General features: G+C 61.2%; 1 protein-coding gene across 3 annotated transcripts in view; it reads left to right on the plus strand.

Annotated features, from left to right (window-relative positions):
* BRF1 (BRF1 general transcription factor IIIB subunit) overlaps positions 1 to 19,575 on the plus strand; it is a 71,914-nt gene extending 52,339 nt beyond the window's left edge. For 2 of the 3 annotated variants that reach the window (XM_082853677.1, XM_082853679.1), the window contains 13 exons: positions 3,224 to 3,373; positions 4,434 to 4,527; positions 5,728 to 5,854; positions 6,196 to 6,235; positions 6,543 to 6,635; positions 10,609 to 10,878; positions 12,430 to 12,491; positions 13,053 to 13,134; positions 13,238 to 13,293; positions 13,644 to 13,900; positions 17,288 to 17,339; positions 17,868 to 18,042; positions 18,511 to 19,575. In XM_082853677.1, the coding sequence (XP_082709803.1) occupies positions 3,224 to 3,373; positions 4,434 to 4,527; positions 5,728 to 5,854; positions 6,196 to 6,235; positions 6,543 to 6,635; positions 10,609 to 10,878; positions 12,430 to 12,491; positions 13,053 to 13,134; positions 13,238 to 13,293; positions 13,644 to 13,900; positions 17,288 to 17,339; positions 17,868 to 18,042; positions 18,511 to 18,548 (1,496 nt within the window). In that variant the 3' untranslated portion in view covers positions 18,549 to 19,575. The remainder of the gene's footprint in view (positions 1 to 3,223; positions 3,374 to 4,433; positions 4,528 to 5,727; positions 5,855 to 6,195; positions 6,236 to 6,542; positions 6,636 to 10,608; positions 10,879 to 12,429; positions 12,492 to 13,052; positions 13,135 to 13,237; positions 13,294 to 13,643; positions 13,901 to 17,287; positions 17,340 to 17,867; positions 18,043 to 18,510) is intronic. The other variant, XM_082853678.1, reaches the window with a different exon arrangement.
* The last annotated feature ends 1,649 nt before the right edge of the window (positions 19,576 to 21,224 follow it).

Raw genomic sequence — 21,224 nt, forward strand, 5'->3', positions numbered from 1 at the left:
CTCCAGCATTTATTATTTGTAAAGTTTTTTTTGTTGATGGCCATTCTGACTGTTATGAGGTGGTACCTCGTTGGAGTTTTGATTTTCATTTCTGTAATAATTAGTGATGTTGAGCAGTTTCTCATGTGCCGGTTGGACATCTGTATATTGTATTTGGAGAAATGTCTATTTAAGTCTTCTTTTTTGCCTGTTTTAAATATTTCACTTTGTCAGTTTTTTATTTAACTACTTAGTTCATTATTTTGTCCTTACCTAAGCACTTAAGTCTGTTAAGTTACCTAGAAAATTGTTCTTTAATTTCCTAATAGTTTGTCTGGAGGTGAGGGGGCTGTGTACCCTTGTCTTGCTAATTTTTAGTTTTCTTGCCCTTGAGGTCAAAGGGCACGTCCTGTGATATTTCTGTTCTCTGGGATGTAGGGAGGGTTTCTTTGTTCTTTAATACACGGTCAATTTTCATAACTGTTCCACAGACTTTGGAAAAGAATGATTACTTTTTGTAAGGTACTGACTTTAAAACATATTTGTTAAATTGAGCCTATGGTGATGGCATCCAGTTCCCCATTTGGTCTTTTTTTTCCCCTAAGCCAGTCTTCCAAATTTGAGGGAATTGTGTTAAAAATCTCATATCATTGTGGTTATGTTAAAATCTCATATCAAGTGTGGAAATTTCTGTTTCCAACACTTTTTGCTTTATTTAATGCTTTCTCTTTCCCGGTGTGTCTACAGATTTGCGACTGTCCTGTCTTCTTTAAGATTATCTTGTCCTTTCCATCATAAGAAACATTCGTCTGTGTCCCTTTCAGTGATCCCTTGCCCTGAGTCCCGTGTTGCTGCTCCCTTCACAGCTGCCCTTTTTCTCCTGGTGACCTGCTTCATGGGTCCCAGCATAGCCTTTTGATCTTCACCTTTTTGCATTATTTTTAAGTGTCTCTTGTAAACACCATATCCTGGTTTTAGCGCTTTTGTGCAAGCTGATTAGGGAATTTAACTTACATTGTGGGATCTATACTTGTGGTTTGTTGTTTTCTCCTAGTTTTTTTTTTTCTTCTCCCTACTTTAAATGCCCCAGTCCATTCCACACCTATCCCAGACTGCTGGCATGTTTGCCTTGAAATTTTTACCAGTACTACAGTTTTCTATTTCAAGAACTAATCAGCGTCAAAGTTCCACCCAAATCAGGATGAGATCTTTTAATGTGCTTTTAATTTAATCTCCAGTTCTGATGGGTTTTGTTTTATTGTATATAACTAGAAACCTTAGCAATTATATTTTTAAAATATGTTTTCTCCCAATAATATCTTAAGCAACCAAATAACCCTCCAAAACCCCAAACCAACCCAAAACAAAACACCCACAGTGGAAGTAGGTGTAGCTCCAGAATGCCTGGGCTCAACTGACTCTGCCCCATCTTGGCCACCTTGTCGTCTCTGAAAAGGGGGTTAAGTGGTGGTAGCTGCCTGTTGTCAACCTAAAACAGCCAGTTACGTTACCAGCAACATGAGTTCACTCGGGAGAGGCAGGGGAATTGCAGTTCGGGACCCGCAAGCTATGGCAAACCACAAGCAAGTCCTGCAACAATGGAGAGGAGCCTTCCTTTATTGGGGGGCGGGGGAGGGGGCGGGGAGGAAGTTGGGCGGGGCTGCTTTGAAAGTTTTCCAGTCTCCATTGGAGGAAAGTGAGAGTTGAGGGTGTGGCGGTTTCTCATTGGCTGGGCTGTTGCTGGGCCGGGAGAAAATCTTCCTTCCTCTTCCCCCGGGTAGCGCACCAGCTTCTTCCTGCCCAGAAGCGCAAAGCAAGCTGGGAAGGAGGGCGTGGTGTGGGAGCGCCACCTTCAGGGCTTCCTGCCTCCGTTTTACTCGAGGTTGCCCTTATTAATTTCTACACTGTGTTGGCTGGGCTGAGCTGGGTGGCTGTTAGGATCCGGCTGGCATAAGGCAACCAAGAGGCACTGTTCCGCTCCCTACGCCACCACAGCCTCCTCGGTCAGTGCAGGGGAGTGTCCGCCTGAATCCATGCGGTCCCGGGCGACCCAGGCTGCTTCAGGGGTGACTGCCAATCGCTGTGGCCTCAGAAACCTTCCCTGGGTCCTGTATGTGAGCCAAGGCCGGCAGGGATGGAAGAGGTGCTCGTAGGATCTATGGGGCTTCCAGGGACCAGAGCTCAGTCATGAATGCCCTGTAGATGTAGGGAGGCCAGGAGAAGTGGGCAGGCTGGGGCCCAGAAGGTTGGTGCTGGGTGTTGGCAAACAGCTGGGGTCTCTGACACACCTGCTTGCGCTGCTGTTGGGGGTGTCAGAGATGAGCTGACCAGTTCCCTTTCCTCCTGTGCCTCCCAGGGTCTTCCCGACCTGCCCTTCATCCTCCTCCGTCCGCCTGTACACACCTGCTTCCAGGCCAACCCATCCCCTCCTGGAACCCCCTCCTCGGGCCTCCGCCACGGCCCCCTGAGCACAACCTTCCTGGATGATCTTGTCCAAAGGAGGTCTCGCCCCGCTATTCTCTGTCATAGAGCTCTGTAAGGTTCCTTCAGTTGCCTATGGCAATCCAGACGCTTAGCTGAATTGCGTAAATTACTTGGTGATTTTTGCCCGCTCTGTGAAGCTTCTAGCCCAAAGCTGCGTGTGGGAGTGCTGGTAAGGAGGGAGAGGGTGTGTGTGCAGGCGGCTCTGGTCCCTCCTGAGCCGGGCTGACGCTCCCTTAGTGAGAGACGTGTTCATCTGAAGAGGTGCACCTGCCCGTAGACAGGAGGGCAGACGATATAAGCTGGCATTACACAAAAGTAAGTGCAGAAAATAAGTACGTAAAACATTGGCTGACTCACAGCAGTCCACGAAATGCCAAATGAAGCAGCTGGGTTTTGTGTATGTGTCTGCAGGAGCGTGTGCGATGTGTACGCAGGCTTGGGGCCCCCATGTCACGTGGCAGGGCACGCACGTCCTGCCCACTGGCTCCACTCTGGGTGCAGCAGCCACCCGGCCGCAGTGTCTACAGCTGCTCCAGGAGGCTCCGTGTCCAGGAGGGGGGCTCGTGTCGGAGGAAAGGGGCCCTGGGGAGCCTGTGCAGTGGAAGGACAGGGAGGGTGGGCGGGGCGGGGGGGCACCTGTCGCACCAGGTGGGTTTCCGTGTGCTGCCAGATGTGGAGCACATGCACCGCAGGGCCTCCTGGCGCTGCACACTCCTGTTCCAGGGCGCGTACGGCTGGCTGAGGTGCGTGTCTTCCGCAGACCCCTGCCTGTACATCCCGCGCTTCGCCCACCTGCTGGAGTTCGGTGACAAGAACCACGAGGTGTCCATGACGGCCCTGAGGCTCCTGCAGAGGATGAAGAGGGACTGGATGCACACGGGCCGGCGCCCTTCGGGCCTCTGTGGGGCAGGTAAGGCGGCCTCGGAGTCGCGCTGGCTGCGTCCCGCTGCCAGTGTGCGGGTGCTTTCTGTCCCGACTCTTCAGCAGGCCGAGCCGGTAGGTAGTGGGCTGTCTCCAGGGCTGCCTGCTGGCCTCGCTTGCCCGGCCCTCACCCGGCCCTCGGGGACCTCCACTTGCTTCCTGTTGGCCTCCCCTCTGTCTTGGGGAGCAGGCAGGACCCTCAGAGGCCAAGCGGGCTGCCAGGCTTCCTGGCCTTGACCCCAGGCTTGAATGTTGAGGTGCAGCCGTGCTGAGTCATTGCTGCAGAGGGCACCCCAGGCTTTCGGGCTAGCTCCCCGTTCCCCAAAGGACAGTTGTCTCATCTCCCCTCCAGGTGGCAGCAGCCCACAGACGGCCCTCCTGCTCTGTTCCTGACGCTCCCTGGACCTGGAGCCCCTCCCCAGGAGGGCCGTTACCCTTCCTCTTAGCCTCTTACCTTGGCCCACAAGGTCGAGTCCACTCCTTTCCAGAGCGCTCAGCAGCCAGTAGGATCAGTGCTTCCTGAGATGCATTTTCCATCTCTAAGCCCAACTCCCGAGTTTGCAGTCCAGAATCTGGGCGCCTCCTAGGGTCCAGCCAATTGTGGTCACCAGCACAGCACACCCGGGCCCACTCCCTCTCTCCCCGATCCCTGGCTTGTCCATCACCAGCCAGCGTTTCTCACACAGGTCACCTCAGAGTTCACTCGTTTGCTTTGAGAGGTTTACACAAAGTTCTCAAAAAATGTATTTTAATTTTTCTCGCGTTTAAAAAGGGAATGTGCAGTACTTCTTACGTTTTTAAAAATTATTGTATGATTGCCTGCAAAGCGGTTGGTGGATCTTAGGTGTTCTGACAGTCGTGCAGACCATGCAGCACCGCCCACAGTAAGGTGAGGAGGACGGTGTCGCCCCAGGGGCTCCCAGAGCACCCTCTGGCACTGTCTTTCCAGCTGGTCGCACTATGGGGTCATCAGCCCTCTGCGCACGGGATCGGTCCTGTTTTGGACAGGAGCACCCTGTTTCTGAATTCTCCATTGTGTTCCTTCCCAGCACTTCTAGTTGCAGCTAGGATGCACGATTTCCGGAGAACGGTCAAAGAGGTCATCAGCGTGGTCAAGGTGTGCGAATCCACGCTGCGCAAGAGGTGGGTCGCTCTTGTCACAGCCGGGGGCTTGGGCAGGCTTCCCTGCACAGCGTCTCAGTCCGTCCAAGTGGTGGACCCTTTCTTCCATCCTGTGTCGAGGTGGACAGTGGTTTGAAAAGTCACCCTGACTCACAGGTCAGGAAACAGGTACTGAGAGTGGCCTCGCCTGTGTCCTGGCTGGTGCAGCCTGAGTGACCGGTCTCTCTGGAGGAAGCCAGGCTCAAGCAGAGGGCCACTGTGTCCCTGTAACGGAGTGGTCGGGCGAACCCCTGCTTTGGGTACCGTGTTCACAGGGTCATTACGGCAGCTCCAGCGGAGCTCCACGTGGACTGTGACGAGAGAGGCACTGGCCCAGAGTCGCTGGCACAGCCGTCAGCACAGGGTATTTACCCTGAGTCTGGAGCTCTTGATGGCTGTCTTTCAACTGAGATCATATCCTGTGGCAGTTTTCAAAGGCAGAGGGAAATTTATTTTGCTTATATGAACTCTGGTTCTCTTTAAAAATTTTTCTGTTGAACATTTTGAAGATTGTATAAATGTAGGAAACGGACAAGAATTAATTATGGCCGGGCACACTGCGGTGCAGGAGCCCTGCCTGCCTGGGACCCGTGGCTCAGCCGCCTTCCTTCTGGGGCCTTCTTGAGTCTACCTGTGGCAGCAATGAGGGTGCCATGCCTTTTTCTCCCTGGGGCCCAAGCTATCGACAGGATAGAGTAGGGGCTGAGAGGCTGCCGGACAGCCCCCGGGCCTGTGCTCACAGCTGTGTGTGGCAGGGTGCTGGGCCTGGGAACCGGCACCCCTGAGGGACTTTTGTAAACGGGGTGCTGGGTTTTTTTAAATTTGTTTTATTTATTTTTTGGCTGTGTTGGGTCTTTGCTGCACGTGGGCTTTCGCTAGTTGCTGCAAATGGGGGCTACTCTTCGTTGCGGTGCGCGGGCTTCTCATCGCGGTGGCTTGTCTTGTTGCGGAGCATGGGCTCTAGGCGTGTGGGCTTCAGTAGTTGTGGCACGCGGGCTCAGTAGTTGTGGCTCGTGGGCTCAGTGGCTCCGCGGCATGTGGGATCTTCCTGGACCAGGGCTCGAACCCGTGTCCCCTGCGTTGGCAGGCGGATTCCCAGCCCCTTTGCCAGCAGGGAAGCCCTGGGTGCTGGTTTGAGCGCTGTTCTCGGGCACCATCTTCCCTTTCAAGCGTCTGTTTCAGGCTCACGGAGTTTGAAGATACCCCCACCAGTCAGCTGACTGTGGACGAGTTCATGAAGGTCGACTTGGAAGAGGAGTGCGACCCCCCGTCGTACACAGCTGGGCAGAGGAAGCTGCGGATGAAGCAGGTGGGCCGCACGGCCGTTTCCTGCTCTTCCTTCACAACAGTGGCTTAGCTACGAAGACTGAAGGGGGGGCCAGGGTACACCACACTGAGCGCAGTCCCTCCTGGGCCCCGAGCCATCTCATCTGCTGATGGGGTCTCCCCAGACCCCCCCTCAGTGCATCCCATACAGTTTCCGGGGCAAGCCGCCTTCCTGAGGGCCCTGGTGCTCATGTCTCTGGGGGCCTGAAGCCCGAGTCCCTCTCATCAGGCTGGGGACCTGCGTTGGGGTCGAGAGGCCTCCGGGTACTGGCAGGCACCGCTCTCGCTCCTCTCATTAAATGCATTTGTTCTGTGCCTTTTCAGCTGGAACAGGTCCTGTCAAAACAGTTGGAGGAGGTGGAAGGTAAGCAGCCCATCTTAATGTGTGGGTGCTTCAGGTCCTTACAGGAACGGACTGTATGCTTGCTTTCAAAAAAAACCATTTTATTTATTTATTTGTTTGTTTGTTTGGTTCCACTGGGTCTTCGTTGTGGTAGACAGGCTCCTTAGTTGTGGCTCACGGGCTCCTTAGTTGCGTCACGCATGTGGGATCTAGTTCCCTGACAAGGGATCGAACCTGGGCCCCCTGCACTGGGAGCGCAGAGTCTTAGCCACTGGGCCACCAGGGAAGTCCCCTGTGCTTACATTTTGCTGTTAATTTATTGCTTCAGGTGAAATATCCAGCTACCAGGACGCAATTGAGATTGAACTAGAAAACAGCCGGCCAAAGGCAAAGGGGGCCCTTGCCAGCCTGACAAAAGATGGTGAGTCCAGCCACGTCTCCTCGCCCACTGGCTCGGTTCACCCGTGTCCGGCACCTGCCCCTCCTGCCGCCCCCACCGTGGCCGTGCGTCCTGTCTCTTGGCTCCACCCCCGCCCCAGGCCTCCACGCACCAAGCTGGGCGTCAGCTGCTCCCAGGACACCCCGAGCCACCCTGCCCCCAGCAACTCCGGGGTGGCCGAGTCTTCCGGACCAGTCTCCTGTCCCCGTTGCCCTCAGGGTACTCACTCGTTGGCAGACGCTGCCTGTGGGAAAGAGCTCGCCCTGCGCCCGTGGCCGCGGCCCACACAGCCCTCCCCGCTGCCGCCTCTCCCCGCGTCCCATCGCAGCTCTTGCGCACCCCCGTTTCTGGTTTGGGGCCTCGCGAAGCTGCCGTGAGCCCCCTCGGACAGATCTCTTTGTGCATGTGTGGTTTCCATTTCTCCCACGTTGCCTCCCTTGCCGTGCTCCAGGGACAGCCCGGCTGGTCCGGGGCTCCCCCTCCGCTCACGCGCTGTGGGTCCGCGGCCGGCGCCCCCCCCCCCTCCGGCTCACAGGACAGGGACGGCGCTGAGTGAGCGTGGGCTCCATCAGTCACCCAGTCTGGGAGGCGGGCAGCTGCTCGCCGCCTCTTCCCTGGGGTTTGTGGTTGCCCTTGCTCGCTTTCTCGCCCGATCTTTAGAGTCATCCCGGCCGCTGCCTGCGCCAGCCCAGCCCTCCACTCTGTCGATCACCTGGGGCAGGTTGGCGCCTCCTCCCCCCGAGAGCGAGAGTGGGGTGTCTCCCTCCCGGGGGTTTTCTTCCGAGTCTGAGGCCTTGCCTCAGGTGCTTTGGGTCCCAGCCGCACTGCCTTCTCTGTTGCTGCCATAAGTGGCGTCTTCAACGGCGGTGTTTGTGGAAGATGCTGATTTCTAGGTGCTGCTTTCGTGCTCCTTAAGTCAGGGATTCTGTTACTGCTCTTAGTACTTCTCAGTTCATCATTGGATTATTCAAGTAATTGGTGAGTTAGGTCGTCTACAGATAGTGGTATTTTACTGCCCTTCACGATTTTTAGGCCCCTCCTTTCTAGCTCTTGCCTAGTCCATTGCTTGACCCTTAAAGACCATGCTGAGTCTTGCCTGTGACAACGGGCACGTCATCCGGCTTCCCTGCAAGGCCTCTGTGCTGCCCGGGACACACACCACACGCTTTGGGCTGAAATAGCACATTGTCCTGTAAAGGAAACACCCACCGCCGTTTTCACTGAACCGTGCTGTCTCAGCCGTCGGGGAGTGTTTCTGATGTCTGCAGGGTCTGCGGAGAGAAACCCAGGGTTTTCCTGGGTCGATGAATGTGAGCCGTCATTTCCGCAGTGTCCCGTGGTTCTGGGAAGGCCTTGCCTGGCCAGACGGTGCACCTCTCTGTTCTCAGGCTGCCACAGCGTCCCGTCCAGGCACAGAATTGGACAAACTTGTATCTTACGATACTTTTGCCTTTATTGTTTCTCTGGTTGATTTCATTTTTATCCTTTCTTATTCTGCATAGTTTGTTTCTGTGTTTTTTAACCTAGCTAGGTTGTTGATTTCCCATTCAAGCAGCTCTTGCACTGATTTATGAGGCCTGCTGCCTTCCTGTACACTGTTGGTGATTTCCGCTTCCCTCTGCTCTGTCCTCCTCACAGCTTCTCTCCTTGCTGTAAACTGAGGTTGCTGCCAGGCTGGTTCCCTCTGACGCACGCATGCAGGGCAGGGCCCGAGCGTCGTCGGAGCTGCGACCCGCCGTCCTGGCACCAGACGCTTCGCGCCACTCACAGTCGCGGCGTACATTTGTCTTTGGTGCTAAGAGTCAAGTGAGGGAGTTAAGAGTTGGGGCGGGGGGGGCTTTTGCTTTCTGATTTTGTTGTTAACTTCCACACGTACCGCGTTGCGGCCGGGTGTGCTGCTGGCGCTGTCCCTCCCTCGTGCCATCGACTCAGGTGCGCTGGTGGGAGACACCAGTGGTGCTTGGGAGGAGGCCCCCTCTGCTCCCACCCAGCTGGGCTGGGCTCTGTGTCTGTCGGGGCGTCTCACTGGTCACGTCGTCAGTTTTGAGGTCCTCTTGCAGACAGAGGTGGCCGCCGTGTTTTAGCTGAGGCTGGCTTGTTTTTGGTGCCTGGCGCCCTCCGCGGCCTGGGGGCACGCCTGGTGGTCTCTGCTCTGCCTGCCGCACCTCTTCCGTCCGTGTCCTCCTCTTCTAGAAGCAGAGAATCGGGCTCTGCTTTCTGACCCAGCCTGCGAGCTTTTTCTCTTCCAGCAGTGGAAGCGAGCTCTTTTATGTCTGCTCAGGTGCCTTTCTGCTTGCTGTTCTCTGGACCTTGGGAAGCTCTGGCTTTTGTCCCAGTGGTGTCCTTCACGTGGTTTCTTCAGTCCTCTGTTTCTCGGGCAGCACCTGTTCGCACCTGCCCAGCCGTGGCGAGGATGCGGGCTCGCTCTCCTGCCCGCGCCCGGCTGCCGGTGGCCGCCGTCGTGCTTACCGGGCGCTGTGGAGGGGCCGCTCATCTGCTCCAGGTCCAGCTTCTCACACGCTTCCCCTCTGGGGAGACCGTCGGGGGCGTGTCCTCCTGCATGCCGCTGCGTTTGGTTGTCTGGGCCAGCTCCGCGTTGCGTCCGTTGTCTCAAGAAGGGGCCTGGCCCGCCTTGGCTGCGGGTCTTGCTCCTTGGATCCGCTGCCGCCTCGCGAACAGCCCCTGAGCCTCCAGCCCCGGCGAGGAAGCCGCAGCTCCCGCGTCCCCGTCTCTGCGGTGAGGACGGAGGCGGGGCTGGAGGAGGGGTGGAGGAGGACGTGGGCCACGGACGCAGGTACGAGTCCTTCCCTGCGGAGGACGTGTCGCGTGCGTGCAGGGCGCTGGGCCCTGGGACCCCACGGCGGACAGAGTGGACCGACCGATGTCCTCCCTCTGCTGGCCCTCCTGTGGGATGTCTGGTGACACACACGGTAATGGCGTGGGCTTCCAAGCAAGGGGCCGAGAGGGCGTGAGGGAGCTGTGCGCGTGGTCAGGGGTGTGTATTCCAGGCCCAGGGCCTGGCGAGTGCCCACCCCGGTGTGTAGCTGCCTCCTATCGCTGGAAATTAGTCATGTTGTTTACGTACGTGGGATCATGTAGCGTGTACCCTGTTTCTCTCCTGGTTTTTTCACTTGGTGTAGTTGTGAGCCATCCGTTGCTAGATCAGCCCTCTTTGTGGAGTGGTGGTCCCCGAGTGCACCCAGTCCTGGGTGGAAGGACCCTGGGATTATTTCCAGTCTTGGACTGTTGCACGTAACCCGCTGTGAACATTCGTGTAACTGTCTTCGTTTTTTTTTTTTTTTAAATTAATTAATTAATTTATTTATTTTTGGCTGCGTTGCATCTTCGTTGCTGCACGTGGGCTTTCTCTCGTTGCAGTGAGCGGGGGCTACTCTTCGTTGTGGTGCACAGGCTTCTCTTGCTGCTGAGCATGGGCTCTAGGTGCGTGGGCTCAGTAGTTGTGGCTCGCGGGCTCTAGAGCGCCGGCTCAGTAGTTGTTGCCCACGGGCTTCGTTGCTCCGCAGCACGTGGGATCTTCCCAGACCAGGGCTTGAACCCATGTCCCCTGCATTGGCAGGCGGATTCTCAACCACTGCGCCATCAGGGAAGCCTTAGAGTTCTCAATTCTGATGAAATCTGACTTATCAGTGCTTTATTGATTCTGCTTTCGGCGTCACGCATAAGAAGTTTTTGTTTAATTCGCAGTCACCTGTCTTCCCATTGTGTCTCTGGAATGTTTCTGGTTTTAGCTGTTAGGCTCACAGCTGATCCCTTCTGAGTGAACCTGTGCGTCGCGTGTGCGGTGTGGGCCGAGGCCCGTTCACGGGCGGGTGGGTGTTGGGCGCCCTTGGGACGAGGCGCGTCTTCTGGAATAAGTGCCTTTTGCTGCTGGGCGGAAACGCTCCCTCTGGCCTCCTGCCTGGTTAACACGTGGTGCGTGAAATTGTGTCCCTAGGCTCCGTTGAGGACACCACATCCAGCTTATTTGGTGAGGAGGACGCTGAGGATGAAGAGCTGGAGGCCGCTGCCAGCCACCTGAACAAGGACTTTTACCAGGAGCTCCTTGGTGGAGGCATTCCTGGCAGCTCGGAGGCGGCAGGAGGCCCCGAGGGAGGCGGTAGGCCCCCCGCCCTGGAGTCCCTGCTCGGCCCTCTGCCCACTGCGGCCAGTCTGGGCATCTCGGACTCCATCCGAGAGTGCATTTCCTCCCAGAGCCGGGACCCCAGTGAGTGCCCAGGGACTGGGGGAACAGGGGGGATGGAGAGACGGTGGGGGGCTCCTCCGGGCGGGTGGGGTGGGGTTTCCAGACCTGGGTCGTCCCCGCCTGCCTGTGGGAGTTGGAGGTGCTGCTTCTGAGGGGCCTCCTAGAAGGGTGGGCTTGGGAGGGGCACTGCCAGCTCTGCTGCAGGCTGTGTGAGCAGTCAGTGACCCCAGCTGTGCTGACGCCTGAATGCCACAGGGCTTGTGAGCATCTCCGGGACCCGCCTCCGCTGACCAGAGCCCTCAGTTAGGCCGGGCTGTGGCTGGAGGCTCCTTCCTGCCCCTGTGCAACTCGGGAGGCCTCAGTGCAGAGGGGCCACGGGGACAGACTGGCATCCCCTGCCCGCACCTTTGCACCCAACCTGGTGGGAAAGTGTCGGCCAAAGGCGGCATCGCCACTGGTCAGACGGAGGTCACCTGCTGGGCTCCAGTGCCTGCAGTGCCGGGGTGCCTGCGCAGGGGCCCAGCTGTTCCTCCCCCAGGGGGGCCTGGTGTGCAGGCAGCCCCAGGAGGGCGGTGGGTTTGGTCTTGTCGCAGTTTCACCGTAAGGTGGGCCCTGCTTCCTCTCCTCTGGGCACCAAGGGCTTGTCGTCTGTGTGCAAGGAACCTCTGTGAGAGGGACGCTGCTCAGGTGTTCCTCCCGTGCCCTGTGGCTGGGCGTGGCGATGGGCGGTCATACGCCTACCCTGGTGGCGGTGGTGGTCTAGAGGGGAGAGGGATGTGACACAGACCCAGCCCATCAGTTAGGTACATGTGGGTTGTACCCCAAAGGGGCTGCCGTATGAGTGGAACCCGGGGCAGGTCCCACAGTGCACTGAGCAGAGGGCATGTGCAAAGGCCTTGAGGCAGCTGGGGGGCACTGCAACCTGGACAGAAAGAGGCCAAGCTGGCTGGAGCTGAGAGAGCAAGGGGAGCAAGGCTGACCGCAGAGGGGCGTGGGGGTGTGTCCGAGCGCCCAGCCTCAGCCGCGCGGAGCGGCAACGTGACAGGAGAGCATCCCCGACAGCCTGCTGGCAGGAGAGCATTCCCGGTTCCCGTCGGGCTGGAACCAGCAGGACGGGGCAGAGAACCGTCGGATGACGAGGGGCAGCCCACGGGAGGGCCAGCCCACAGGAGGGGCAGCCCCGGTTTCTGGGCCGTGCAGGTTGTGCTGTTGACCAGCGGGGGCAGGAGGGTGGTGGCCGACAGGTTTTGGGGGTGTCCTGAGCATGGTCCCGGAAGGCTCCCCGAGGCCCCCTCTCTTGGGCTTGTTGATCTGAAAAGCGCTCTATACGGGAGAGCGTGAGGACTGGAAGGTCTTCCGAGTTAGCATCGCGCCTCCTCCGCAAGGTGCTGGGGTGTCGCCTCGGCCTGTGCCCCGCACTCGCAGGAGTGGGGCCGGGACCGGCCGGCGGCCGGGAGGAAGCGGGTGCTAGAAGCCCTTGGCCGCACCCCGGAGTCCTGAGACGGCCCAGGTGATGTATGCGTTCATTTAACTGGACGTCGGCCCTAAATGCCAGGCTGTGCTTCCCTTTAGAAGATGCTTCCGGGGACGGTGAGCTAGACCTCAGCGGCATTGATGACCTCGAGATTGACAGGGTAAGCGCCGTGAGCTCTCAGTGGCCTTTCCGGGGGTGCTGGTTGGGGTCCGTGGGGTGCCAGGCTGCGCCCCATTGGGAAGCTCCTGTGGGCTGGGGGCACAGCTCCATATCCCCCTGGGCCTGCCGTCGTTCGGACGGGCTCTTAGCAGTTTGTCCAGCATTGCTTGTTCCCTGGCAGGCGGGAAGCCTTTCCCCTGATTTGTCACCAGTCACCTTGTGCCTGAGGCCACCTGCGTGTTCTTAAGTCGGCGTCTTGAGCCCTCACCTCAGTTCCTTCTCCGGGACCTATGTCCCTACGCTCTGCCTGGCCTGGCTCCCGTGCCCAGGGGGACCGCAGACTGCCAAGAGTCGGGGGGCGTTGGCTGCGGGGTTGGTTCATGGATGTGGCCCTCAGGCCGGCCTGGAAAGGGTGAAGGACGCCGAGGTGTTAGCCGGGTCTCCACACACGTTCGTCTTGGGTCGGAGGCCTGCTTCCTGACCAGTGTGTATGAAGGGGAGCAGGTTGGCGGAGCTGAGCTCTGGGCGTGCCCCCTGACTGTGGTGCTGCGCTCTGCCCCAGTACATCCTGAACGAGGCCGAAGCCCGCGTGAAGGCCGAGCTGTGGATGCGGGAGAATGCCGAGTACCTGCGGGAGCAGAGGGGTGAGTGCCCCCCAGGCGCCCTGGAGCGCGGGCCTCGCGGACCCCCACCCGCCCAGGGGCCCTGGGGCGCCAGCCGTGCTGACCCCGCTCCTTGGCCTTTCAGAGAAGGAAGCGAGAATCGCGAAGGAAAGGGAGCTCGGCATCTACAAGGAGCACAAGGTAGGGCACGGCCTCTTCCTCAGGGACCTGAGGGCTCCCGGCCGCCCAACCTGTGCCGTGCTGGCCTCCCACTGGCAGACGCCCGGCCAGCCCCCACCCCCACCCCGTGACCTGGGAAAGCCTGCTTGGGGCCCAGCCCGGCCGGGGCTCTGCACGGTGGGCTGTGGGCAGATTGCAGCCGCCCAGTGGCCCCTATAGCGCTGGGCTGCCCGGGTGCCCCACTCTTCAGGGAGAGTAAGGCTCCCCAGCCGACCCCGATTGTTTGAGCCCCGCTCCCACGTCCTGAGTGGCACCTGGCAGGTTCATAGGACCAAGACCTACAGGAAGCGTAATGTTGTGTTTCCATTGAGCCCAAGAAGTCTTGCAAGCGACGGGAGCCGATCCAGGCTAGCACGGCTGGGGAGGCCATCGAGAAGATGCTGGAGCAGAAGAAGATCTCCAGCAAGATCAACTACAGCGTGCTCCGGGACCTCGACAGCAAGGGCGGGGGCAGCCCACACGGGGAGGACGCCCGGCCTCAGGAGAGGGCTGGCGCCAGGAAGCTGTCTCGGCGGAAAACGCCAGCCAGGAGGAGCGGGGCTGATCCCGTGGCCAGCATGGGGAAAAGGTACCGTGCCAGGCGGGCTGGATGTCGGGCGGGCGCGGGGCTGCGGGGCATTCCCCACGTGTGTGCTGGGAACCAGTGTCGGTGTCCAGCGTGGCCCCCGCTGCCCTGGCCAGGAGCTGAGCAGGGTTTCAGCCCTGGAAGGGGTCCTGCTGCATTGGGGTCTGTTCTGTTTGAAGAGACTTGTGGGCCAGGCCCATTCTCCACCCCAGGGGTCCGTTCTCCCGGTAGGGCCCCCCGCCTTGCTCTGCGCACTGCCTGCCCGTCCCCCATCCCGCTGCTCTCTCTGCCGAGGGAGAGCAAACCACTGATGGGGCAAGTGGGGTAGGGTGGGGAAAATATGAGCTCGACCACAGGGCCCTCCTGATGGCGGCTGGTGGGGCCACCCCTCCGCTGTGGAGCCAGGTCCTGGCAGCTCTGCAGTGCCCCTCGCCGCAGGCCGAGAGCCCCTGCCGCGGCCCAGGCTGGTCGGTGTGCCCGCAGCCTGGCTCCAGGCTATGCTCGAGGGGGATTCCAGAGGGGAGGGCCCTGTGGGGCTGCACTCCCACCACCCTACCCCCTCTCCTCTGTCGCTACCGTTTTCTAGTGCTGACTCATTTGAGAAGTAAAGATGTTCTGATTTGCATTTCTGTTCTCTAAAGTGGGAGTAATCATTTTTCGCAGTTTTTGCGACACTTTTTCTGTAATTTGGTGACCCCACTCCCTTGTTCCTCGAGTCCCCACGCCCCCAAGTCCCCAAGCACCCAGTACAGCCTGTCAGTGTCCGGACAGCTGGTCCTGGTCCTGTTGGGTGTCTCCGTGCTCCTTTTTTTTTTTTTTTTTTTTTTGCGGTACGCGGGCCTCTCACTGTTGTGGCCTCTCCCGTTGTGGAGCACAGGCTCCGGACGCGCAGGCTCAGCGGCCATGGCTCACAGGCCCAGCCGCTCCACGGCATGTGGGATCTTCCCGGACCGGGGCACGAACCCGTGTCCCCTGCATCGGCAGGCGGACTCTCAACCACTGCGCCACCAGGGAAGCCCCCGTGCTCCCTTCTGATGACAGGCACGAGAGCGGGCACTGCGGGAGGCCCACGCCCGCTATCCTGGAGCCTGGGAAGCGCCCCCCCCCCCCCCGCGCCTGGATGCGGTGTGGCCGCTGCATGTGCTCCCGGGTCGTGGCAGGCAGCCTTGTCCTGTTCAGCCTGCCCTTTGGCGAGGGGGCGCCTCACCCCCGAGCTCGGCATCCCCTGCTCCCATCACCATGCACGGGGGTGAGGGGGGCTGCTTTCCCAGAGCTCAGGTTCAGCCTGTGTTTGTCAATGGAAGGTGCTGTGGCCGAGCCCCGTCGCACAGTCCGGCTGTTCCTTCGTGGACATGGTGTTCGCCGTCCGGCCGTGAGCATTTTGGTGGCTGGCGCCCGCAGTGCATTTGCAAAAGTGGTGCGGCAGTGGCCCTGTGGGGCAGCCACGGGTCCTCCAGGCCACCGGCTGGCTGGGGCTGTGGGCTGAAGGGAGGAGCGTGTCCCCAAGTGCTCGCAGACCCCCCTGAGAGGCCCAGCCAGTCACCCGGCTGCACGCAGGACCGTGTGTGGACGGCTGCCGGATGCGCCTTGAGAGGAGGGCCCGAGACCCAGACCCACCTCCTGCCGGCCCTCACGTCAGGAGCCGCTCTCACCCCATCCGCTGACGGCGCGCTCTCCCAGCCAGGCTGGCTCTCGGTCAGTAGGGAGCGCGCCACTGGCTCCCGCCTTCTGGGTTCTGGGGACTCTGGACTTCTCTGCTGGGCCTCAGGTTGTTATGGCTGTGGCTCCAAGCTCACGTCTCCCCAGGTGACAGGTGGGGACCCGGAGAGCCGTCCGTGTGGGAGGGGCTTCCTCTGAGCTTGGGCACAGCCTGGCGTGAGCTGCCGCCTTGTCCCCTCCAGGCTGCAGTCCCAGACCGTGTAGAGCGAGGGCTTCCTGTGAGACCCCGGAACCACTGCTTCCGACGCCCTCACGGGGCGGGCTGCCCAGACCTGGCCTGACGGGCCAGACCCCCGCCGTCAGGTGTCCACTGTCGGCGGCTGTTACGGGGTCCACTCCCCGTGTGCCCAGCGTTCATTGGCACGTCACAGCAGGGCTGGGCCAGATAGCCAGGAGGGTCCAGGGTAGCGGGTGTGCGGGGCTGGGGCCGCCATGGGTGCAGCTCGATCACCTGCTCCCCCTCCCTGCCCCCGCCCATCTTCCTTCAAACTGTGCCCTGGAGGGAAGTGGCTGCAGCGTGGGCTCTGCCCCTGCCCTGGCCACCCTACACAGGTCTGGTGGGCGGGTCCCTGGGTCTGGACGGCTCCTGCGGCCAGGGCTGGGAGGAGGACCTGCCTCATCTCCCGTGGGAGTCCCGCCGTCACACTTGGGCAGGTCAGCGGCATCCGGGGAGCCTTGGTGTGCGCCCCCGGCCCCTTGCAGTGGGTTTTGTGTAGAAAGCGCCTTGAGTTTTGTGTTTGGAGGGTCCGAGGGAGGAAGAACAAGCCCACTGAGGGGGGTGCTGTGGGCCTGGTGGGGTGGAGGGGGCAACCAAGGCTCTCAGGCTGGGAGGAGAGGGGAGGGGAGGGGAGGGGTGGGGCGGGGCGGGGCAGGCTTGGATCTTAGAACGTGCCTCTCCCCCTCCTCCTCTTCCAGCAACAGGGAAAACTCAGGATGGACCAGTGGGAGGACTGAACAGGGGTCTCCCACAGCAGCTGCTGCCCGCAGCCTCTACACGTTCTCCTGGAAGTATGGGGGGTGGCAGGGAGCAGATGGCCCAGGACCGCTTCAGAAAACAGCTGGCCTGGGGGACCTGGAGTGCCTGGGTGGCAGGGCAGTGTGATTCTAGTTTTTAATCCTTCATCAAGTATTGACGAATACATGGGGGTTCTGTCCAGAGGGACCTTCTGTCGCCCTGCAGAGTGGCTTCGATGAAATTTGAATTTGCTGCCAACATTTAAAAAGAAGCTTTCATACAAAAATCCAGATTTCCGGCTGCTTCTGGCTCCCCGCGCCCCCATCCCAGCACCCAGTGCTCGCCCAGGCCCCGGGGAAGAACCTTGCCTGCGCCATGTCTGTTGGGTAGACGTGAAGAGGCCCAGAGGGCGGCCCACTCACCCAGCCACCTGCCCAGCCGGTGGGGTCGGGGGAAGGACAATGCAGGGGCTGGGGCGGGGCAGGGTGGGCTGCCAGGCCTGGGTGGAGGAGGTGACAGGACAGCGCTCAGGGCCCAGGCGCAGCCACTGGGTGGACAAGACCCAGTCAGGGTGGTGCCACGGGAGCCTCAGTACACCGTCATCCTTTACATCTGGCCAGATGCTGCCATCAGAGAACAGGCCTTGCAGCGGGGCCGTGTCCTCGTGGCCGATGGTGCAGCCTGGGCTGAGGCCACGGTACTGTGCTCTCTTCCAGGTTGAGGCCGATGGTGTCGACGCAGCCAGCTAAGAAGGTGGCCGTGGGAGAGGTGCGTTGTGTGGACATAGCCGGGGGACAGGGATCCTTGGGAAAGAGCAGACGCCCAGCACTGCGTCTGTGAGCAGCGTGTCAGGGAGGGGGGCCAGCACCGCTGCTCCGGCAGTCCCAGCCCAGCCCAGCCCAGTCCAGCCAGGGGAGGCCTGAGGCCCAGGGGCGGCCCGGGGCCTGAAAGCCTGAGCCCACCAGTGTGTGCCAGCCCACGGCCATCGCAATCCTCCATGTGGGAAGCCAGGCCCAGGTCCCAGGGTCCAGCGTGGTCAGTGGCCTTCCCTCTTTCCTTGTCTTGGGGTTCAAGGGTCTTCGCTTCTTATTGTTGGGGTCCTGGTCTGGCCTAGGAAACAAAAGGGAGAGGCAGGGCCCCTGCGGGGTCCCAGGGCAGCTGCAGGGGCAGGCTCGGGGGATCGGGTGTCCTTGCTAACCACTCTTGAAGGGTGGGGAGTGTCCCCCCTGCCCCGGAGAGCACTCCCCTGCGGTGGCCTGGGAGCCATGCTCTGTCCCCAGCTCACCCACTCGCCAGCAGGCCTTGCTCCCGAGTCCCCCCTCCCTGGAAGCTGAGCCCGTCAGGCCCACAGCGGTCGTGGTGGAGAGTGGGCCAGTGTCGTACCACCCAGAGGAGGACGCGGACGAGGAGGACCCCGACGAGGAAGATGGGGAGCCCTGTGTCAGCGCCCTGCAGATGGTGGGCGGCGACGGTGAGCGGCCTCTGGAAGAGCAAGCGGCCGGGCCGGGCCGGGGGCTCCCGGAGGAGGCACAGGCCCCTGCCTGCACCTCGGAAGGGAATTTGAACTGGCGTCTTACGATTGGCTGTATTGGTTTTGAGGCCCAGGCTGCCAGAAGCAGCTGGCCAGGACCTGCTTGCTGTGCAGACTGGGGGCTCTGGGCTGCCCGTGCAGCAGGAGAAAGGTTCCCACTCTGCACCGCTCATGTGGGCGCTTGCCCCTGGGACCTGCAGAGATGGAGGGACCGACGCGGTGGTCCCCGCCAGTGGTGGTGGGGCCCGTGCAGCTGTGGCCTGCGGGGCTGGGGCTGGAGCCTCGCTGGGGCGGCCGTGGCCTGGGGCGCCGCTCGCGAGGTGGGCAGTGGGGGGTGCGGCGTGCGGCGCCTGGGCCGCTTGACCACGTGGCACCCCTCAGTGTCCGTGACTCTTTTGTGCTTTGCAGATTACGGCTGTGACGGCGACGATGACGATGGCTACTGAGGCGTGACCTTGCTGCCGGCAGTGTTCTGAGGGGTCAGATGGGCCTCTGGGGCCAGCTCACAGGCGTGAGCGCCGAGACTTGGTGACAAGATGGGTGCCGGCCCGCCGGCCCTGCCACCCTCTTCCACAGCCACACGCGGCCTCTGTGGTACTTGCTGTCTGTTGCAGCCGTGTTTTGAGCAACGTGAGGAGTGTTTCTGCCCAGCAAGGGGAGCCAGACCAGCTGTCTGTATCTGCTCAGAGGTGGGTCTCACGGCCCAAGAACCCTTGCAGGCGGCAATGTCGTGTCCCACGGAAGGAAACTAAGGCACAGGGAGCGCCAGCCACTTGTCCAAGTGCGTGGAGGGCTGGGCGGGCTCCAGGACCCTCCTCTGCCTGTGTGGAGCTGGGTTCCCTGCGCCCCTCACCTCCTTGCCATGTCTGAGAAGCACTTTGTGTCGCGCTGGTCCAGAATTGATTGTGTATCTCCAGCCGAAGTCCCCAGCCACTGCCTGGGCCCTGGGGACCCCACAGATCTGCACCGAAGAGCCTAGAGGCTGCTTGGCCAGCCGGCATCACTCGGCAGACGCGTGCACAGCCACCGCGGGTAGCCTGCGTGGCCGGCCTGGGTGAGGGAGCCAGAGGTGCTTCCTGTCTGAGCTGCGATCAGGCTCGCCGTCCACAGAGGCATGGCCGGCAGAGGGGCCTTGAGCTTGGCAGCCCTGCTCTGGGTGGTTCCTGCCACCCAGAGCCTCCCGGGCCGGGCCTCCTCATTGGAAGGCCCAGGGACCACTCTCGGTCTGGGCTTGGGCACCGCTTCCCTGGAGGTGTCCTTGGGGGGAGGGCAGATGCTTCTGCCCCACCAGGGCCCAGGCCCCCCCCCCCGCCCCTGGGGTGGGCAGACCCCTCCTAGCGTGCACCCTCCCGGAGTGCATCAGAGTTTGCGGGGGGCGGGTTTTGAGGCCATTGGCTGTGCCCCTCGGCCTGTACCATGCAGCCAGCCTGGACTCCAGGGCTCCTGCAAGGCTGGAGTGGAGGGTTGGCTTGGTGAAACAGAAAGATCGTTCCTTAAGCAGAAACCCACTGAGTCTGTGGTCTACAGTTCCCTGTCTGGCTCCCTGGAGGAGGGAGGCTGAGGCAGGGGTACCTGCCCTCCAAGCTCCATGCTCCTGGCCTTGACTGATGGGGGCCATCAGTGACATGTCCACTCTCACAGGATGTCCCTGCGCCATTGTTCCCAGCTGTGGGCCATCCTGGCCCTGGGCCCCTCTTGGGACTAGGAGAGCTTGCTTGGCTGCAGCGGCTCTTAGAGGAGCCTCACGGGCTGGGGGCTCATTGCACTGCGCAGGGAGCAGATGGTGGGCCGGACCAGAGGTGACCGGGGAGAGGCATGCTCAGGGAACCTCCCGGGAGGTGGGCTGGAGGCGGGGGGAGGGGGGAGGGGGAGGGCTGGCTTCCTTGGTGCACGATGGCTGTGCCTGGGCCGGGCTGGCTCTCAAGACAGAGCTGTGGCTGGATGGTTCGTTCCCCTGGGAGGCTGGGCAAGAAGGGGGTCCAGGTGGAGACGTGGGAGGCTGGGTGGGAGGGGCTGGTGCTGCCCAGCCCCGTAAGGTGAGGCTCAGGTCTGCGAGCGGGTGTTCCGTGCAGAGGAGGAGAGGCCGCCGAGGCCAGAGCGGAGGGGAGCGGGAGGTGGGGGAGGTTGGAGGGGAGCACCGAGGCCCAGAGGTGAAGTGAGGCTGGTTTCCCAGCCCTGCCTCCTCCCCCGCTGGGGACAGGACGCTGGGAGGCAGGGGGCTGCTGGAAGGGGAGGTCTGGGGGCTGGTGGTGGTGACCGGGGGTGGCGTCTGGTTGGAGGAGTCAAGCCCCAGTGTGGCTGGGGGTGCCTCTGGGCTCAGCCCACGCCCTGTGGGCAGGCTACCACTGCCACGGGCTGGCCCAAGGGGGACGTGCAGGCCCGTGTGCACCTTCATCCCACATCTGCATGCCATCCTCCCACCCCGAAGAACGACCTGTTCGTCTGGCTCCAGGATCGAGGGAGGGGAGGCCAGGAGACAGGGCCCCAGAACTCACACTGCCTGGCATCTGCCGAAAGCTGGGGCCTTCCAGCCGCTGCCTCAGAGCCCTCCCAGGTGCAGGCCTTGGGGAGTGGCCCCCAACAGGGAGGGGCTCAGGCTACCACTCCCTCCCCAGCACCCTGCAAGTCTCGGCCCCTTCCAGGATCGCCAGGGTGTGGAAAGGTCCTGCAGCTACGTGGACAGGACACCAGCCTGACGGCTCACCCCGCCCCCATGTCTGCAGCCCTTCTGGGTGCGTGGCAGCAGTGGGCACTGCAAGGGCCTGGGGAGGCCTGGGCAGCAGGCCAGGAGAGGGGCCCTGGCGGCCCCCCATGCTTCTCGGTGAGCAGAACTGGGCCCTCAGGAGACTCTGACGTCTGACGGTCAGGGTCACTGAGGTTCTCATTGTGGTGGCAGCGATCAGGCCTGGATGGGGGGTGGGGGTCCCACGGGGGGGCATCTGGCAGGGGCCATTTTGAGGCCTCCAGTTTCTCTCCAGGCCCCTCCTTCCCCACTGCTGCCTGAGGCCCCGCCGCGGTGCCATATGGGAGGGCCTTGCTTCCCCTGGGGCTCGGGGCCTTCCCTGGGAGCTGAAGACAGATGGCTGGCCACGGTCCGGATGCGCACGGCCGCTGGTGCTGAC

The sequence above is a fragment of the Leucopleurus acutus genome (assembly GCF_964270905.1).
Source record: "Leucopleurus acutus genome assembly, chromosome: 1".
NCBI lineage: Eukaryota > Metazoa > Chordata > Mammalia > Artiodactyla > Delphinidae > Leucopleurus > Leucopleurus acutus.